A 14,555-nucleotide genomic window follows, 5' to 3' on the forward strand; every position below is an offset into this window, starting at 1 on the left:
TGTGTTTGTGTGTGTCAGATTCAGCTGTTCAGTCAAGTAAAAGATCTCAGTTCTCCCAGAGTAGAGTCAAAGAAAAAAGAAAAAGATAGTAAGAAAAAGAGGGAGAAAGACCACAAATAAGTAAAACCATGATTGTAACGGTTGTTGAGTTCCTGTTGTATACGAGATATGAATCCACAACTTATCTGAGTAACTATGGACATCAGCTCAGTCAGATTCAGTTCTCACACTGTATCTCATAAGCATGTTCTCTATATTTGAGTTTTTCATTTGTGTTTTGCTGAAAAATTGTGGCTACAAATAGAGATGAATAAACTTCCATTATAATCTAATTGTATTTTCAGGGTTAACATTTGTTTCCTCTTCCTTCCACAGCTGTGCTCTGTGCGGACCTTTATTCTGAAAGGAACCTACGCTATTCATTTATTTGTAAAAATGGAAATTTCCAGAATGGAAATCCCCTCCAGTTTGTTAACAAATCCTTTAGAAATCCTGTAATGTTAAGTGTTGTCCTGTAGTTTGATCAACACTGAGCCGCGTTCACTTTTAAGAAAACACATTTAACTGAGTTTGATCTTGATCTCTTAATGTTTCCTCTTAATAAATGCTTGGCTTGGCTATGCCCCCCCCCCCCCCATTTATTTAAATGTTAACTTTGATTAGACGGCATTTCAGATGAAGCATAGTGATGTTTTCCTCGTGTTTATGTGAGCAGAGACACACTGTGATGTTAGAGCTTCTCTCTTACGTAACATCGTAGTGACTGAATCTTATTTGTTTATATTTTCGTGTCTCTCGCTGCCTTTAACGCCTCTGGCCTCAGATCTCGCGAGACTACACCGCCCTTGTGTTTTGTCTTGCCCACCCTCGTGCAGATCTCGCGGTACTTTCTCCACTGACGGCTGTTGGAAATGGAGTCTAGGGGGCGGGGCGGGGGGAGCGGGGTGTTTGGAGGCTTTTTTTAATATAAAATTATTTATTTAAATAAAAATGGCCGCCGTGGAGAGCGGAGAGGAGAGACTGTAAGTGACATCTTTACATTTTATCCTCCGTTAGGCGCCGCCGCTCCCGCTGCCTCCGGCGGCTGCGCAGCCTTTGCTGTTGTGTGTTTTATCGAAGTAAAAGTGCGTTGTTTTTTACCCCGGCCTGTCTCAGCGGAGCGGGGTTAGCGGGAATACGTCACCAACTTACAGCTAAGTCTGGACTTTAGCTCTGTGGCGGAGCGGGGCGCAGATATTCACGCTAGCTGGCCGCTCTCGGTGCGCTTCGGAGGGGCGAAGGTGCTCCGCGGCTCCCCGGGACGGCACGCAGGCTGGGTGTCGGCGGTGCTGCGGGCCGCCGGTACCGTCAGACCTCCCGGTCCCTGGTTGTTTTTCCACCCGCCTCCGTCAGAGCCTGGCAGCTAGCTGGCTAACGGGCTGCTAGCTTGTTAGCCTCACACTGCGTGCTAGTGTGTTTATACGTGAGGGAAGTAAACAAACACTAGTCAGGCTGGACGGAGGTATGTTTTCACCTGCGGGTGGTACCCTGAGATGACCCCCCTCACGCACACACGCACACACGCAGCGCGCTGTGGCCCCCAGCCTCTCTAACTCAGGATCAGCTCCTCCGTGCAAAGTCATGCAAAAACAAATGAACCCAGAAAGTTTACAGAAGTATTTGGCTGCTGAAAGATGATAGTTTAATGATTGTTTGTCCAAGGAAGGATTAACATGTGTAGATGTGATAGTAAGCCTGAAGATGGTGTGGATACGTGTCACCATAGTAACGCAGTCTGGAGTCATCTGCAGGCTTCACAGGGACGCAGACTTGTATGAGGAAGACGATGGTGGACTGCAGGAGAGGAAGCCAGCAGTAAACATCGTAGCAGGTGTGCTAGGTGTGGGAGGCAGTGGCTCAGTGGGTAGTGCTTCCGCTTGGGGACAGGAGGGTTGCTGGTTCGAGCCCCTGCCGAGGTGCCCCTGAGCAAGGCACCGAACCCTCAATTGCTCCCCCCTCTGCGAAGGGTGGGTGGTAGTGTAATGTAAGTCGCTTTGGATAAAAGCGTCTGCCAAATGATCGTAATGTAATGTAATGTAATGCTACATTCTGTAAATGGCGGCAGCAGTCAGACCAACTAGCTAGCTACTCTGAATCAGTCCATCTAGAGTTCAAGTTGTAGCAAAGGTGAGGAAGTGAGCAGTGTTCTCTGGTGGAGCTGAATTGAATTTAGTTTGTGTTTCCATCATAAAGCCCTGGTGCCGGGTGTGTTTCTGTGTTCTGCTTCAGCACACGCGTGTTCTCTTGGTCACCACATGTGCACCACCAGAGGAGGACACTTCCTTTAAGATGAGAAAGTCAAGTGTACGTGCCGACAGTATTGGACCTTAAATAAACGATCATGATTTCATCAAACTAACAAAGCAACTTCATCCAATCAGCAAAGTTACTCACACTAAGAGATTAACAGCAGTGCAGTCACATCCAAACATGATGAAACACCAGGCACCAGCTCATCTCTGGCTCTTCTACAAACCGGTGTCACTTCCATCTTAAAGGTTCTGCTTCTTCAGGTCCATTCAGAGTCCATGGGACCAAGGTGCCGGGCTGACTGACCTCACATCTCTCTCACTGTGATGTCAGCTGAGTTCCCACCTGGGCTCCTTCTATGTTCCTGTTGTTGCCAGGCCGCACGTTCTTAACCAATTCATTTCTGATGGAAATTCTGTGAGCGGTTCAAAGTGAGGTTCCCATCTAATGTGTGTGTGTGTTGGTGCCTCTGGCTCATGTAGTCTGGACCGGCCCCTCTGTGGTGTGTGTGTGCATCTGATGTTGACATGCTCTTACATCTGCGTTGCCTCATTAGCATGTTCGTTGTGATTGGGACTCCTGCACGCCAATCAACACCAGGGTGACTTTATCAATGAGCTGAAATCATTTAGCATGGACCTTTATGAGTATGAGAGTGCAGATCCGACCCTAGACCCTAGACCATTCGTGCACAGGATGGCGTCTGTGTCGGTGGCCCAGATTCAGCAGCGGCGGCGGCAGCACACTTCCTGTTTCTGTTCCTGTGGCTGCTGCTTGTGATTCACCTGCAGCTCAGCTTCAGTCCCACTGAGCTCTAAACTATTGGTTTCATCTTGAGTCAGAAACGATGAGTTGCTTATGAATGTTGTATCAGTGTCTCTTCAGATCAGCCTGGTTGATGTCATGTTTTTCCCCTAGGGGGGAGGGTCAGGGTGAGGAGGGACCTGTCAACCCCCAGCCCTCCGCCAGAGAGAGAGACAGGTCTAACAGCAAGACCAAGAAAGCTCGTCGCCATGCTGAGCAGGAAGCAGAGACTCCACCGCCGGCCACGCCCCCCACTGCTGAGCTGAAGATGGAGGTGTGTGTATATGTATATGTACTGTGCCTGTCAACCAAAGGCCAAAAGCATTTCCCCCCAACTGTTTGTTTATCTTTAGAGTCAGTTCTTTAGCTGCTGTCTTTCTGACTGATGAACCAAAGACCTGATGAGCCATGCCTCTAATGTGATGTTCCCTCTGTTCAGGCTTCAGAGCCAGTGGCGGGCCCCTCGGAGCTGGGCTCCGGCCCCGGGTCAGAGGGCGCAGGAGGCAGCGAGTCGGCCGGTTCTCCACGCCAGCGACGCTCCATCATTCGGGACCGCGGGCCGCTGTACGACGACCCGTCCCTGCCTGAAGGGTGGACGAGGAAGCTTAAACAGAGGAAGTCTGGACGATCAGCTGGCAAGTTTGATGTCTACCTGATCAAGTAAGCCACGCCCCCTACCTCATCTATTGATTGATTGACCTGTTTGTCCCCATTATGGGACTCCACTGCATCAGGTTAGAATATAAAATCTGTTCCTTTGGCCCAAACCCAACCTCCCTCATTATTCCTACCTGCAGCTCTTTAGAAACACTGAGGCTCATGTGTTTGACCTGTAAACATGTTTAATGATCTGAGTGAGGAAGCCTGGGCTGAGCAGTGACCTCTGACCTTTACTCCTTCCCTCTATCCTGCCCTCCATCCTTCCCTCCATCCTTGAGCTGTTTTGTTCTGACGGACTGCTTTCATGTCTTTGTAGTTTTCTGTGACCTCATTGGTCCAGACAGCAGGGTCACCATGTGGCACGACAGTGATGTTCTCCATTGGTGTAATGTTAATAAGACACCCATGTTATTAGCATGTGTCCTCCATAGTGTGGCTAGTTTCCATAGTCAGATTAGTAAATTCAGTGAAATGGAACAAAATGGTCCATTAAGTGTCAACATAAGTGAAATTGTAGTGGAAATGATAGAATTCACATCAAACTAAATGATGGCAGCAGCTGGACTGAATGAGACTGGATCACAGTGCTGACAGATGGGTTCAGACGTATGAAGCTCAGTTCTGTGTTCTGTTCCTGGTTCTCCATTCTTCAGTTCGGAGGGGAAAGCCTTTCGTTCCAAGGTGGAACTCATCGCCTACTTCCAGAAGGTCGGTGACACAACCACCGACCCCAACGACTTCGACTTCACTGTCACCGGACGTGGCAGCCCCTCCCGCCGTGAGAAGAGGCCCCCCAAGAAGCCCAAGGTGGTGAAACCTTCAGGGCGAGGCCGGGGGAGGCCCAAAGGTACACACACACACACGCGCACACACACACACACACACACACACACACACACACACACACACACACACACACACACACACACACACACACACACACACACACACACACACACACACACACAAAACTTTGAGCTTGTGTGAATTTGTCAATACCTTCTTATGTGTGTGTAAATGTTTCTCTTTGTTTCGGTCGATGCAGGCAGCGGGAAAATGCGCCAGGCAACAGAGGGCGTGGCCATGAAGCGTGTGGTGGAGAAAACTCCGGGCAAACTGCTGGTCAAGATGCCCTTTGGCAAGGCAGAGTCTACCACAGGCACCACCTCCACTCCCTCAGCGGTATGATCAGCCTGTCTGTCTGTCTGTCTGTCTGTCTGTCTGTCTGTCAATCATCTGGTTTGTCAGTCACAGATAACTAAATCTAGCATTCATTAAAGTGACCTGCCAATCATTCCACCAAAGAAGACAGCTTACATGTGTGTGTGTGTGTGTGAGTGTAGATGTTCTTCTTCTCTTCAGCTCTGTAGGTCTCTGATGTTGTTATAGAAGTTCTGCCCTCCACAATAAAAGCTCAACGTATTTCCTGAAAGTAATGAATGTTGGTAAACATTCAGCTTTCTGCTCCGTATGGTTGAACATCTCAGGTCTTTGAGGACGTGTGTGTGTGTGTGTGTGTGTGTGTGTGTGTGTGTTGTGGTAACATGGAGCTGAGACCTGAGTGTTCTTGATGTGTGTGGTTGATCTGGTTTTGTCTCGGTGCAGGTGGCGTCTCCAGCTCCAACCAAGTCTCGTCCTGGAAGGAAGAGGAAATCAGTCCAAGAACCTCCTCCTCCTCCTCAGACCGCCCCCAAGAAGCGGGGCAGGAAACCGGCCTCTGCCTCGGCAGCATCATCGGTTGTTACGGCGCCGTCTTCCTCAGCGTCGGCCTCTGCTAGCTCATCAGCAGGGAGCTACGCCGCAGCTGCCATCTTAGCCGCTGAGGCTAAACGGCGAGCAGCCAAGGAGTCTTCCACCAAACAAGCCGTCCAGGAAACAGCCCTGCCAATCAAGAAACGCAAAACCAGAGAGACGGTGGAGGAGAGAGACAGTGCTCAGACTCCACCCTCCACAACACTTGAGACTGTAAAGAAGCCTGCTGCAGAGGGCGAGGGGGGGACGGGGGGAGGAGCTTCATCCTCTGAGGCTCCACCCACTTCCTCTGAGCAGGGCCAGGCACAGTCGCAGAAGCAACCCTCCTCAGACGAGGGACAAACACACGGACACAAGCAGCATAAAGGGAGGAAGCACAAGGAGAAAAGTGGGATGGCAGCAGAGGAGGCAGGGAGCAGAGAAGAAGAGGAGGGTGAAGATGAAGGTGATAAGGGAGCAGAGGGAGCAGGAAAGAGTAGCAGCAGCAGTTGTAGCATTTCACCATCAAAGAGCCACAAAAGGAAGGAGCGGCCTCCTCGCAAACACCACCACCATCACCACCATCATCATCATCATCACCACCATCGGCTCCAACAGTCCTCCTCCTCTGCCTCTTCATCTGATCAGCCTCATTCTCCTCATCCTCTTTCTCCTCCAGCTTCCAAACACCCAGCGTCCTCCAGTCAGTCCAGGCCTGAAGTCGACTCCCAGACCACATCTCAGCAGGCTTCACCCAGACCTCAGTCCAAAGCTCCAGCTCGGTCCTCGCCTGAACCTCAGCCTCCTCCACCCCAACAACCCCATCCACCTGGACCCCGTCCACAGCAGAAGCCCCAGACCCAGGCTACCAGTCAGTCCCCGACCCAACCTCAATACCCAACACCCCAGTCTTCTTCTTCTGCTTCTTCTTCTTCTTCTTCTTCTTCTTCTTCTTCCAGGCATGCACTGTCTCAGTCTCAGCCCAGCTCCCAGAAAGCCCAGCACAGATCCCAGGCTCCCTCTCTGCCCCAGCCTCACTCCCCCCCCACCCTGCACCCTCAGCGTCCTCAGAGTTCCCAGGCCAGACACTCGCAGCACCAGACACTTTCTCCTACGTCACTCCAACCTCAATCCCAGGCCAGGACACAGCCCCAAACCCAGACACAGCCCAGGACCTCAGCTCAGATGCAGCCTGAGCCCAGGGTACAAGCCCAGATCCATCCACAGCCCCGGACCCCGTCCCTAACCCAACTACAGACCAAGAGCCCGGCCCAAACCCATTCCCAATCCAGGGCTCCATCCCAAGCTCAACCCCAGCCCAGGATCCAGTCCCAAACCCAACCGCAGCCCAGAACTCTATCCCAACCCCAATCCCAACCCCATCCACAGTTTCGACATTCGGCACAGTCCCAGTCCCAGTCCCAGTCCAGGACCACAGCCCAAACTCAGCCTCAACCTCAATCACAGCCCCAACCCCAGACTCAGTACAGGCTGCAGTCCAGACAGGATCAGCCTCAGCCTAGACCGCCCCACTCCCAAGCACAACCACACTTTCAACGGCCTCAACCTCAGCCACGCCCCCAGCCCAACCCACAGCTCACCAGGCCCCACGTGCAACACGTCCAGCCTCAGCGTCCGTCTCCCAACCTGACCACGCCCGGCCAGACTCAGCAGAACCAGATCGAACAGCCTCAAGATCTCAGCACGTCACGGCCCAGCAGAGGAAGTCTTCTGCCGGGCCAAGAGGGCCGGATAGAGAGCGCCAGGGTGGAAGCCTCCGTGCCGTCGGACGGCGAGGAGCTTTTAGGAGGAGGAAGAGGGTCAAACAGCAACTCCAGAGCTCCCGGCTCCGTGGTCCTGGGGCTCCCGGGAGCGGCGGGGCCCGGGCTCGGTCCGGGGCCCGGGGCGGAGGGCCGGGCCAGGCTCCGAGCCGAAGCGGAGGTGGCGGGCGATGGCAGGGAGCTCAAAGACATCGTCCCCCCGTCCGCCGTCCCTTGTCCCAGCCGAGAAGAGACCGTAGAGTCTCGGACTGCGGTCAGCGAGAGAGTCAGCTGATGGGTGGAGCCGGCTGATGGACAGACAGGTGGAGGAGGGAGGAGTTAGACGGAGGTTTTTACACTGTTATCAGGTAGAGGGGACGCGTCCTTTTGCCTGGGCGGGACGGTCACAGCCTGGACGGTGGTGGCTTTGTGTACGTTGTTGGACAACAGGAGTGGAGAACGGACGGCGACTTTTTCTAGGAAAAACTACAAGAAAAGGAAAAGTAGATAAAAAGGTGTGTGTATATAATCAAAAGGCAGCTGTTGTGTCCCGCTAGTCTCCATGGGGAGGGGGGGGATAGTTTGGAACTAAAAACCAACGCTTAATAATACATTACTCTGAACCAATCGTTGCTTCCGAAATATAACCTGTTTTTTATTTGGAGTTTTGATAGTTCATGTTCTCTGTTACAGCTTTAAACAGATGTTATTGACAGACGGTCCCTTACTCTTAGCACTGCTGCTAACGGTCTCTATTTAAAGTCCTGCCATTGGCTCCGCCCCCTGACTGAAGGTGATGTGGGTCAGAGGTGACGGGTTCCCTTCCTCCCTGTTAAAGGATGGACCTGACCTTCATGTTCCCCCCCAGATAAGAAGGTTGTTTTCTGAAGGAGGATCAGAACCCGGGTCCATTCTGAAGCTCAGCAGAGACGTGAGGCGCTGACCCACATGTTCCAGCTGTGCTCAGGCTGAGGCTGCAGTGTCTCACAGGCTTTGATCTGATTGCTCCAGATAATGATCTTGAGAATGATCCTGTTATCTCGGGGAAAAGACCAAAGAGAGAAAGAATAAAACATTTCCTCTCTTGTCTTCCATATGAAACAGTCAGGACCGGTCCCTGTCTTCCTCTGATCCACATCCAGACTGCCCCCTACTGGTAGCTAAACCACATCACCTTCACTTCACCACGCTCTCGTTCCAGGCTGAAGCTCAAATCACATTCTCTTTTTGTTTGTTTGCCTTTTGTTCCATTTGTTCCACTTGCGTACGAGGTCCTGGGTCTGAGTCCTTGTGGGTCTGTGTTGGTCCGAGAGATCAGATCAGAATGATGCAGATAGGCCAAAACATGGGGGGGGGCGGGGGGGCAAAGGAGAAACAAGGCGATTGTAAATAGAAAACTCATCTTTCAAAGACAGAGCAGATGTGACTGACACATGGGGTTTGAGTGTGAAGGCCTGGGACCTGAGCGCAGCCACACAGAGCTCATCCTGTCTGGGCTTTACGCTCTCAACACAGTTTGAAGTGACTGAACAGCAAACTGAGGAGTCCTGGTGGATCTCAGCAGACTCTTTAAGGCCTCAAACACAGACATGTCCGTCTGCTGAGAGACACAGAGTGAAGGACTCCTCAGTTTACCTTCTTCTTCTTCCAGGTGAGGTCCTGCAGAAACAGCAGGACAAACTTCCCCCCTGGCTGAGCTCCGTCTGTTTCCTGTTGTGTGCAGTGCTTTGAAACTCAAACCAAACCCACTTTACAGTAGCTTTACTTTACTTTCTGTCATAATGAACGTGTGAGAGATGAACTGGTTTTTGTTGTAAGATGTCTCCATGTTGAATGTCTGGAACAGTTTGCACTCCTCCCCAGTTTGTACAATCAGCTGCCTGCATGTTGCTCTGAACTTGCAGGCCTTCAGTTGGAGCCGCACATACACAGAGGGTCGTCATGGCAATGGGAAGAAGGATGTTGATCTGAGTCTTCTCGGTCCTGGAGCAGATCCCAGTACAGGCCTGAGGTCTGGTTCAGTTAGAGCTCACAGGAACACGTGGAGGAACCAAACATCTCACATCTCTGTCCACATTTGGTATCATTTGACCCTTTGACCTCCCATACTTATTTGAATGCTCTCTCTTAATTAGTCAATAATCAATACAGTGTGATCAGATCCAGATCCTACTGATCCAGATCCAGTGGTAGTGAGTGTTCTAGTTTACAGGCTGCTACCATGCAGTGGTGACCAAGGTGTAAACACAGGACCATCAGTCTGAACGGACTAAAAATGATAATCATGACTTTAAACATTATGAATCACAATCCTCTCAGAATCCCACAGCCCACCTCCATGACCTCATCACAATCTGTCAGTCATGTTCTGAGCACTTTCACACACACACACACACACACACACACTGAGGTGAATGTAATGAGCGATGTAATGGGAGCTGAATGAGCCTCGTGGCTTCAGCTCAATTAATCCAAAGTTGTGCCTTTCCTTAACGAGAGAGAGAGAGAAAGAGAGACTGATACTGATGTTTGAGAGTCAACCTGTCAGATGATGATGTATCAGCTGATCAGCCTTTGTTCTGAAGCACACAGCGCCCTCTGCTGGTTTAACCCTGTCAGCTCCACACTCTTACACTTCCTGCTCTGATCCTGCAGGTAGATTACCTGTAGCTCCTCCCACATGCTGGCACCTGACCCACAGGTAGGAGTTGCTGGTTTAGACTCCACCCATCTGAGGTGGGACGGGGCCACCGCAGGCTCCGCCTTCACCTCTCCGTAGGAGGCAATCCCCATTCTCCTGGTCGTCACGGTTACCCCCCCGGTTTCCCTCTGTGTATGTGCGGCCGCCCGGCGCCCATCGGTCGGTGCGCTTCACCGTTAGCATGCTGTCACTCACAGCAGATCAAACAGATGGAGCGCAGCACAAACTACAGTAACCAGCCACCATATTGCATGTTCCAGAGTTTAGTGCCTATAATATTGTGCGTCTTGCCAGAAGCCACCATGTCAGCCCAGCCATGTTGTGTTTCTAGACTTAGTAGTGATGTGTGTGGTGACTTCATAGTTGCTCTTATTGAGGATGAATATTCTGCTTTTACTCTGGTTGGACTTCAGTGGAAACTCCAACACACTGTCGCTGTAGACAAACTAGTTTTTACCTGTTTTCTTAATTTTCTTTCTAACTAAAGGCATATTTGTTGACCCCTGAACTTTTGGTTGTCTGCCTGTTTTGTCTGCCTGGTTGACTGAAGATCAGGGGACTGCACGAGTTCAGTCAGTCTGTCTGTGTAAGTGTTCAACCACATACAGAGCAGCTCTCAGGCTCTGTGTTTCAGGATGAAGAGGACAGAGGGGGAATGTTGATGTGTAGAGGGGTCATAGATGTAGAGGGGTAATGTTGATGTGTAGAGGGGTAATGTTGATGTGTAGAGGGGTAATGTTGATGTGTAGAGGGGTCATAGACGTAGAGGGGTAATGTTGATGTGTAGAGGGGTCATAGATGTAGAGGGGTAATGTTGATGTGTAGAGGGGTCATAGATGTAGAGGGGTAATGTCGATGTGTAGAGGGGTCATAGATGTAGAGGGGTAATGTTGATGTGTAGAGGGGTCATAGATGTAGAGGGGTAATGTTGATGTGTAGAGGGGTCATAGATGTAGAGGGGTAATGTCGATGTGTAGAGGGGTCATAGATGTAGAGGGGTAATGTTGATGTGTAGAGGGGTCATAGATGTAGAGGGGTAATGTTGATGTGTAGAGGGGTCATAGATGTAGAGGGGTAATGTCGATGTGTAGAGGGGTCATAGATGTAGAGGGGTAATGTTGATGTATATTGTATTGACATGTTTCTATATTCTGCTCACTGAGCTGTGGCGTAGTTCAGTCTTTCTGCCACAAGGGGGCGTGGTAACCTCACAAAATGACCTCCAGCTCACACACCAGCTCAGAATGAACACCAATTAACACTTGCAGGAACTGAGTCTGTCTGCCTGTCTGTCTGTCTGTAAGGGAGGGTCAACTATAGTTTACACACTCGGAAAAGAACTGAAAGAGGGCGAGACAGAAGTTGAGAGAGAGAGGCAGAGAAAGTAAGAGAGAGGCAGAGGGGGGGAGAGAGAGAGGCAGAGGGAGGTCTGTAGGAGGTAGAGAGGAGTTGAGTTGAGGTTCTGCTGGATGTTGGTGGAGACATGGAGCTTCTGTCCTCTCTGCTGTCCACACTGAGGACGTCCAGCCGGCAAGCCTTGGAGCAGGAGTACAAGGTACAGACACAGACACAGCTGAGTCCAGCTGAGTCCAGCTGAGTCCAGCTGAGTCCAGCCTTCATCTCACTGTCACTTTAATGGAAATGTTTATGTGAACCTGCAGGAAGTTACAGTGATGTGTGTGTGTGTGTGTGTGTGTCTGTGTGCGTGTGTGTTTGTCTGTGTGCGTGTGTGTGTGTGTGTGTGTGTGTGTGTCTGTGTGCGTGTGTCTGTGTGCGTGTGTGTTTGTCTGTATGCGTGTGTGTGTGTGTGTCTGTGTGCGTGTGTCTGTGTGCGTGTGCGTGTGTCTGTGTGCGTGTGTGTGTGTGTGTGTCTGTGTGCGTGTGTCTGTGTGCGTGCGTGTGTCTGTGTGCGTGTGTGTGTGTCTGTGTGCGTGTGCGTGTGTCTGTGTGCGTGTGTCTGTGTGCGTGTGTGTGTGTCTGTGTGCGCGTGTGCGTTTGTGTGTGTGTGCGTGTGTCTGTGTGCGTGTGTCTGTGTGTGTCTGTGTGTGCGTGTGTCTGTGTGTGTGCGTGTGTGTGTGTCTGTGTGCGTGTGTCTGTGTGCGTGTGTCTGTGTGTGTGTGTGTTTCTGTGTGTGTGCGTGTGTGTGTCTGTGTGCGGGCGTGTGTCTGTGTGTGTGTGTGTGTGTGTGTGCGTGTGTCTGTGTGTGTGCGTGTGTGTGTGTCTGTGTGTGTGTGTGTGTGTGTGTGTGTGCGTGGACTGAGTCTGAAGCTGGACTGAGTCTAACCTTAACCCTCAGCTCTGGAGCCTGATAGAAGCTCTTTGTTTGTTTTTATTACATCATATTTAATGATTAAATGCTTTCCTCCAGAGCAGCTCAGTCTGACAGCTCTATGTAGAGGGATATAAATATGTAAGTTGTATATTTATATTTACTCTTCACCTCTCGGTCTCAAACACAGACGACCACATCCTCATTTCCTGTTTCAGCTGCTTTACTCTCTGACTTCGCTCTTCTCTTAAACCTGTCCGTCATGAAGCTCCGCCCCCAAACTCTACACTCTACACTACAATCAAGCTAATACAGCAAATGTATAGTGGAGAGGCGACGTCACACACTCATGAGAACAACACAGGGTCATGATGGACACGGGCAGAGCTCTGATGATGTCACCTCCTCCTCCTCTTCCTCTTAAAAACTTGAAACATTATAAATATGACAAAGCTAAATGTAAAATGCTGAAAAATTCAAACTGGTAAACAGATGAGAGTGAACCAGGACCTGTGTGTGTGTGTGTGTATGTGTGTGTGAGACTAACTGGTTTGTGTTTACAGTGCAGTTGAGGTTTTATAAGCTATTTGCCTCAGCTGCAACAAAGGCCGCTTGTTTCTGAGCAGAGCTTATCCTGCTTCCTCATTCCACACACACACACACACACACAGACGCACACAGACGCACACGCACGCACACACACACACACAGTGGTTCATCATTAATCCACCTTATCTTCTGTGTAGTTTGTTCCAGGAATAGGAAGTGGTAGTCTTGCATGAGGCCTCAGTTGTGTTGCTATGGTTACCTGTGCTTTGTTTGCTTAGAGGCTCTCTGGCTGTGTGGATGCTAACCAGCAGTCTCTGTTACAGGAGGTGAGGGCTCAGACCCTGGTGCTGAAGGACAAGCTGGCTCTGACCTGTGAGGCCGGAGCTCTGAAGGAGAACAGCAAGAAGAACAGATACAAGGACATCCTGCCATGTGTGTGTGTGTGTGTGTGTGTGTGTGTGTGTGTGTGTGTGTGTGTGTGTGTTTTGGAAGGAAACGCACGTGACCTGAAGTTCTTTTATCTACCTATGTTGAATGCACTTATTGGAAGTCGCTTTGGATAAAAGCTAAATGACCGTGATGTAATGTAATGTAGTGTGTGTGTGTGTGTGTGTGTGCGTGCACGTGTGTGTGCCTCTGTCTGTCTGTCTTTTCTTGTTTCAGCTACAACAAACTACATCAACAAAGCCAAACATTTTAATTTGTTACAAATGAAATGTGTGTGTGTGTGTGTGTGTGTGTGTGTGTGTGTGTAGATGATCAGTCTCGGGTCTTGTTGTCTCTGTTGACCTCAGATCATGACTCTGATTACATCAACGCCAACTTCATCCAGGTGACACCTCCTTCCAACCTTCACTCATTCCTTCCTTCCTTCCTTCCTTCCTTCCTTCCTTCACTCATTCCTTCCTTCCTTCCTTCCTTCCTTCCTTCCTTCCTTCACTCATTCCTTCCTTCCTTCCTTCCTTCCTTCACTCATTCATTCATTCCTTCCTTCCTTCCTTCCTTCCTTCCTTCACTCATTCCTTCTTTCCTTCCTTCCTTCCTTCCCTCCTTCCTTCCACCCCTCCATCCCTCCATCCCTCCTTCCTTCTCCCTCTCTCCTCTCCCTGAGTACAGCTGTAGTCATGGTGGTTGTAACGCTGTCCTCTGTCCTGCAGGGGGCGTCAGCAGGCCGGAGCTACATCGCGTGTCAGGGCCCTCTGAGCTGCACCCTCACAGACTTCTGGAGGATGATCTGGCAGCACGACATCAAGGTGAAACAGCCCTCTCTTATCCAGGAATTAGTCTGTGCCACTTCTCTACATTCTATATGTAAAACATGAATGTGAGGATTTGCTGCTCCGCCCCTTTTTAAAGAGATCTTCATTGATTAGTGGTTGACTTGAATGTGTTCACTGTCTCATCACAGCCAGGTGATAGACGGGCCCCTTGTTGTGATTCAGATCATAGTCTTGTCCTCACGTTTCTGTTGCAGGTGATAGCCATGGCCTGCAGAGAGATCGAGATGGGAAAGGTAAGTGATCTGATGACATCACTGTCACAAAGGTGCTGACGGTGACATCATCCTGTCTCTTTGCTGGTAGAGGAAGTGTGAGTGTTACTGGGCCGCTCTTCATCACTCGGCTTCATTCGGCCCCTTCGCTGTCTGCAATGTAAGAGAAACACAAACGCATCACAGCTACGCTCATAACCTCATCCGGGCTGTGACGCAGTGTGTGTGTGTGTCCAGCAGGGGGAGGCGTCTCCCAGTGAACACCTGGTGGTGCGCTCTCTGACCGTCACATACCAACAA

The 14,555-nt window shown here is 50.5% G+C and overlaps 2 protein-coding genes across 3 annotated transcripts in view; both read left to right on the forward strand.

Annotated features, from left to right (window-relative positions):
* The first annotated feature begins 939 nt into the window (after positions 1-939).
* Positions 940-10,453, forward strand: mecp2 (methyl CpG binding protein 2). Of its 2 annotated transcripts, none has more exons than XM_076139709.1 (6): positions 940-1,022; positions 3,208-3,367; positions 3,533-3,753; positions 4,407-4,600; positions 4,799-4,935; positions 5,359-10,453. In XM_076139709.1, exons 1-6 carry the CDS (start codon positions 991-993, stop codon positions 7,537-7,539), a joined length of 2,925 nt encoding a protein of 974 aa, XP_075995824.1. In that variant the 5' UTR covers positions 940-990; the 3' UTR covers positions 7,540-10,453. The 2 variants fall into 2 exon arrangements, with proteins under 2 accessions (XP_075995824.1, XP_075995825.1); XM_076139710.1 differs by lacking the exon at positions 940-1,022 and adding an exon at positions 1,133-1,501.
* A 773-nt stretch (positions 10,454-11,226) lies between these two features.
* The window catches only part of ptpn18 (protein tyrosine phosphatase non-receptor type 18), a 10,526-nt gene continuing 7,197 nt past the window's right edge, over positions 11,227-14,555 (forward strand). Inside the window, exons 1-7 of the mRNA XM_076139715.1 lie at positions 11,227-11,500; positions 13,087-13,195; positions 13,519-13,595; positions 13,921-14,016; positions 14,238-14,276; positions 14,347-14,415; positions 14,493-14,555. Of these exons, the coding sequence (XP_075995830.1) occupies positions 11,429-11,500; positions 13,087-13,195; positions 13,519-13,595; positions 13,921-14,016; positions 14,238-14,276; positions 14,347-14,415; positions 14,493-14,555 (525 nt within the window). The 5' untranslated portion in view covers positions 11,227-11,428. The remainder of the gene's footprint in view (positions 11,501-13,086; positions 13,196-13,518; positions 13,596-13,920; positions 14,017-14,237; positions 14,277-14,346; positions 14,416-14,492) is intronic.

Source organism: Genypterus blacodes, unplaced genomic scaffold (assembly GCF_046128005.1).
Source record: "Genypterus blacodes isolate CSIRO-AG114 ecotype Tasmania unplaced genomic scaffold, CSIRO-AGI_Gbla_v1 ptg000443l_1, whole genome shotgun sequence".
NCBI lineage: Eukaryota > Metazoa > Chordata > Actinopteri > Ophidiiformes > Ophidiidae > Genypterus > Genypterus blacodes.